The following is a 6,000-nucleotide window of genomic DNA, read 5'->3' as shown; positions in this document are numbered from 1 at the left end:
CATATTATCTTTTTTTAATAAAAACATGCTTTTTATTAGAAATGTAGTTTTCAAATAAAAAAAATCATAATGATTTGAAAAATAATTTACAATAATAGAAAAATCATCTCCATACTTTTTACACAATCATATAAAACAAAATATAAATATAATTTGAGAAAATTACACGAACAAATTACAATAAAAAATATTGTTTGATTATTAATGAGTAACTTTTTAAAAAATATTATGTATATTAGATTCATATGTAATTATTTTTAAAACAATTACTGTTACTGCCATTAAAAGCTATATTTCTATTTAAAAAAAATACGGCATAACCTTATAATTGTTTAAATATAATTTTAGTAATTTTATTTAAAGATAATTTTATTACAAAGTAAAAGTAAAAACAAAATAAGTAAATAATTAATTAATAAAATAGAAAAGAAGCGCAGGGCCTTAAATAAACAACTCAAGCACTAACATACCTGGAATATAAGATCCAAATACCAAGCTGGAAAAAAAAAAAAAAAAAAACTTAGGCACTCAAAGATTAGGTTCATGCTCTTAGCTTTTTTTTTTTTTTTTTTTTTAGATAAAACATAGTATATTTTCCCTAGTAGACAACATGTGTCCACTGGTATATTTTTCAGTCATTAATAGCAATTGGAAAAGCTGTGTTCAGATTTTAGAATTCTTAAGTTTTTAATTTATTTTCACTTTAAAGCACACACAAAGAAAATAACATATTATAAAAATAATGGTTAAAGGATAAGAACACATTCATCTCTCCTATTCACATGTAGATTGACTCTCTTTTTTTGGCTAAAATACAGAAAGCTGAGAACTCTGTCTCTCTCTTCTACTTTTCGATAATCTTCTCTACTGTATCTCAACATAAAGAAAGTAACGCGAGAAAAATGAGTGTTAAGGCTGGAACACACATAAAAAATAAAAAACAACTCTAATATCAAATTATAACTTTTTACTATAAAATATTGCGTGCGGAACAGTGCAATCTAGAGAAAAAATCCCAAATCTTTTATTTACATTGACAATGCAAGAAGAAAATTTCAACTTAGCTTTTAACTCTTGACAGAAAAAAAACATATTCCATTGCATTTTTTATATTATCCATTTTACATAGTTTAATTTAAAGAATTACCAGGCTTGTTTCATGGAAGAATCATTCTTTTTTCTATAAGAAAGCTGTTGGTTTGTGTCATATTTGAGACTGTTTAATATTCTAGTAGTTTTTGTTTTATGCTGGATGATATAGAAAAATTCATCAAGCTAGTTAAATAGCTTTTACTATTTGTACGGCATCTTATATACAATTAAGTTACAAATCTTGATTTTATATTTTATAATTATTTTGATATATTGGTGTTAAAAATAAAAAAAAATATTATTTTATTATATTTTAAATTAAAAAAACATTTTTAAAAAACAACATCATCCACCCCAATGAAGACATGTTAAAGTTGTTTGTATGTTCCATGAGGAAATATAGCATCATGAAGAATAATGGCCAACAAAATATGAAAAAAGAAAAGAAAAGGGTGATGCGCAACAAAATTGTCCTTACAAATCTTTGAAGATTTACTAGACTTTTTCAAAAGTTTTTAAATGTGCAGTGTTGAATACACTTCATGTGATTCCTCTCTCTTTTTTACATGACAAATGTTTTTAAGGTGTAATGCTGCCTATCATCATCATATCATTGGTCCATATATATAAACTTTCCAGACAAATGCGCTACCATTACCTCCAACTTTCCTACACCTCTAATCCTCCTTAAAGTTTAAATAGAAAGTCCATGTCTTGGCCCAGTCAAATCCAGCCTCACAAAATGTTAATTATTCTCAACTATAAATCCAAATGGCAAGAGTTTCAAATGACTTGACCAAAATACCCCTCTCCTAAACTTAACCCCCAATTCAATTCCTCACCAAACAAACAAGCAAGCAACACCCAAGCACCCACCCAAGCAACAACCACCACCCTTTTAGAGCCGAGCCGAGCCGAAAATCACGAAGGGACTGAAAAGCCACAAACAAGCTGCGATTAATAGGCGTGTGGGTCCCATCCAGACCGGACTTCAAAACAGATTTCAAAGCAATTAAATAAAAAAAAAGTGTAATAGTTGAAAAATGAAACCCCTGGACCGAATAAAAAAAGAGAAGAAAGAAAGAAAGCAAGGCGTCCGTGATGGCCTCTGTATTTGCTCCCACCACGCGCCCGCCTTTCACATCATTACACACTCTCTGTCTGTTTCTTTCTTTCTCGCTCCTCTTTCTCTCTCTGCATTGTCTCCTTATATAAGCTTCTCATTTGTTTGCCGCTTATCGCCACCTCTCACAGCATTATTATTCCCTCTTCTAAAAGCGAACCCTAGTCCTAGCGCTTTCTTTCTCTCTATCATCTTTCTCTCTTTCATCTTATTTATAAGTTCTAACCTTTCTATATGGAAGAACTGCAAAACCATAAAAAACGAGTCAGGGATGGCTCGGATGAGTCGGATTTGGATTTTCCGGAGGTTAAGAAAATCAGGGACGATCTTTTGGGTCTCCTCGATGACACGGACCCCGAATCACTGGGTCAGGATCTAGACTCGGTCATGAAAAGTTTTGAACAAGAGATTTCCGCGTCTTCCTCATCACCGGTGCCTATCGTCGACCTGACCTCTGAATCCGGCGAGTCCCAGCCGGATCTTGGGTTTCTTCTAGAAGCTTCTGATGATGAACTCGGCTTGCCTCCTTCGTCAATCAATTTGTCGAGTGGGGAAGTCAAGGGTGGGGTAGAGACTGAGTTGGCCCGGGTTGACTCTGCCCAGTCGTCCGGGGTCGGCGGTGAGTTGTGGGGGTTCGAGGACCAGATCTCGACTTATGACTCGTTCGGGCTTGGAGTAGGAGATAGTAATTATAGCAGTGATTACGTGGGGTTCGATGACTCGTTGTTCGAGTACTCTAATGTTTGTTTCGACTCGTCCGATTTCTCGGATTTGTCTTGGCGGTTGGGTGGCATGCCGGCCGAGTAATTAAATTGGGAACTCGGTTGTCATTGATAAGAAACGATGCCGTCAACCCTTTATTTTTGTAAATTCTTTTTTCTGCTTTTTTTTTTAAAAAAACTAGAGAACAGGAATTAAATTTAAAGGATATATATTTAGGGGTAGAATTTTAAAAAGAAAGATTCCGTGACTACGAGGCGAGGAATTTGTTCGTTTTTTTTTATGCAGCTGGGGATTATGATGTTTTCGTGAGTCTCTTGGATGCTTTTTGACGAACCATGTTCCTATGAAGTGGCAAATAAACGGAATTCAACCACTCGCTCAATCTCTTCCGTGGTTCAGAATATAAAAAGTTAATTCTCATTTATGCCCTTACTGTACAGGAGGTGCTTTATCTACTCTCTAGAAATCAAGAAATATTGTTTAACAATAAAATATTTGTCTGCATTGGACGTGGCTGGCAATTGAAAGAAACGGTCTTTCAATTCAAATATTATTTTTCATATTGCAAATTATAATTTATTCGAAGAAAAAGAACCGACAGCTGGGTGTGGGGTTACCATTGTTACCTCTTACGGTTATAAACTTTAAAAATATTACCGAGCTTTTCTTTTGAAAACATTACGGAAAACAACGTTATGGAAATATTAATATTAATTTATTTTTTTCAATTTATCTTTTTATTTATTTTTACATTTTTAGAAATGTAGTTTTATTTGTATTTTTATATTATTTTTAAATATGTGTTAATTTTAAAAATAATTTTTAAAAAATAATAAAAAAATATTTTGATATATTTCAACACAAAAATTTCTTTAAAAAATAATCCCAATCATATTTCAAACTGATTTTTTATTAATCAAAAGCACCTCGGATCTGTTCCAATGGCAAAAACACAATCCCAATATCAATAGACATTTTCATTACATTTGAAAAATAAATAAATAAAAACTCAATTTCACATTAAAGCATGGATCTATCTTTCACGGGCATTTCGAGACCCTAAGCTATCTTCAACAAACTCTATAAAAGATTGAAAGCTATTGTTTGAGGTAAAAATCGAATAAAAAAGTTGCTGGATTGTCGCGATTCCACGAGCTTCTCTCCCCTCGATGATAACCCCCCCTCTTAAGGTGCGGTGGAAACTAGGCAATTCTGAAAATTCTGATTTTATATGGAAGGTTCACAATTGACAACGTGATTATTGAAGGATCATAGTGAAACTTTGCTAGAGGAACTTCTTTTTGTGCACAAGTGGTCTAATTGGCGTGCTTTTATAGCCAATCGTAACAGTTCATTCTGGCGAAAATGTTTTGTGATCTGTACTTTCCGTGTTAGTTTTAACCAGTTATTTGACATGTCTAATTATAAATTGAGAAGTTTATATATTTATTTAAATAAATCAATCAATAATTATTTGTTCTAATGAATAAAAAATGTTAATGTTTTATTTGAATCACGCTATATGTTTAAATAATTATTTTTAACGTAAAAAAATAAATATATCAGTGTTATTAATGTATTTTTTTACTTCAAGTAGAAAAAATAATTATGAATTAAAAAGTTAATGCTTACATATAATAAAATAAAATAAAAAATATATGCATAAATAAAAATGTGTAAGATTTTAAAATAATTTTAATATAGTGCAAAAATAAGAAAATGTTGCAAACTTTTAGTTTTGTGTAATAATTTTTGAATAAAAAATATGTAAAGAAAATAAGAGAAAGAAATACAAAAGAATTAATATAAAAACAAAAAAAAGTATAAACATGTCAAGTTTAGAATGATAAATATTTGAAGTATAAAAAATAATATTTATTTCTAAAAGACTAGTGTCAAGATAATAAAGAAAACACTAACAAAATAATAATAATAAATAAATCAAATATAAAATGATAAATATTATATATTAATGATTCGTAAGAATATATTCGATACTGGGAAATTTTCACAATGCACAGAGTGATTGGTCATGTCCTATTAAAAAATAAAATCACCAACACATAAAAAGTGATAATAATATTTTTATCTTATCCATCTTTTTCTTTGAAATGATCTCATAGTGTAATTAATAGCATGCTACATGTTATTCTTTCAATACCGTTAAACTTCTTGAATACCCATCCCAATTCCCTTTAATATTTTTTAAATACCTATATATTTTTTATTTTTAAATAAAAACATTTAGATTTGGTATTGAGAAAAAACAAAATAAAAAGGGATGTTCTTTTCTATTTTTTTTATTCACAAAAAATAAATATTTAGAAAGAGATCATGCTATAATATTGTATTTGATCTATAAAGGAATTGTTGGTATGACTTGATGGAAATGTACTTAAAGTGAAATTCAATTTCTAGATATAAATGAGATCAATTCTTGTTAAACGGAAAAAAAATATTAAAATACCATTCAACTTGTTGCCACCATAGCAGTTGAATGGATCTCGAGATAGTTTAAGAACGTGTTTGGTAGTATGGTAGTGATTATTTTTTAAATAACTTTTCGTGTTGTAATGCATGTCAATAATATTTTTTTATTTTTTAAAAATTATTTTTGACATCAGCATATCAAAACAATCCAAAAGGTACAAATCACATTAAATTTTAGTAAAAAAATATAAAAAAAAACTTTTGAATTTTTGGGAACGACGTTTTAACTGCGTTCCCAGACACTACCTAAATCTTATTTATTTTTATATTTTAAAAGTATTTTTAAAAAATAAATATTTTTTATTTTAAATTTATATGGTTTGGTATTTTCATATCATTTTAATATAATAATATTAAAAATATTTTTTTTATTTTGATATATTTTCAAATAAAAAATATTTTTAAAAATAAATATTATTATATTCTCAGTCTCCCTTTTAAACCAATATGATACCATTCCTCTATCTTCTTCGTTTTCTTTCTTGAATGTTCAAAAATCAAACAAGGGCTTTCATTGAAAACAATCAGCAACGAATATTTTATCAGAAAATACCATTCAACGTTTTCTTTCC

The 6,000-nt window shown here is 29.3% G+C and overlaps 1 protein-coding gene across 1 annotated transcript; it reads left to right on the top strand.

Annotated features, from left to right (window-relative positions):
• The first annotated feature begins 2,319 nt into the window (after nt 1-2,319).
• LOC118039933 (uncharacterized) lies at nt 2,320-3,362 on the top strand. Its single transcript, XM_035046765.2, has one exon. It carries the CDS (start codon nt 2,450-2,452, stop codon nt 3,020-3,022), a length of 573 nt encoding a protein of 190 aa, XP_034902656.1. The 5' UTR covers nt 2,320-2,449; the 3' UTR covers nt 3,023-3,362.
• Nucleotides 3,363-6,000: the final 2,638 nt, after the last annotated feature.

This window comes from Populus alba, chromosome 8, assembly GCF_005239225.2.
Source record: "Populus alba chromosome 8, ASM523922v2, whole genome shotgun sequence".
Taxonomy (NCBI): Eukaryota; Viridiplantae; Streptophyta; class Magnoliopsida; order Malpighiales; family Salicaceae; genus Populus; species Populus alba.
This window is presented reverse-complemented; position numbering and strand designations above follow the sequence as displayed.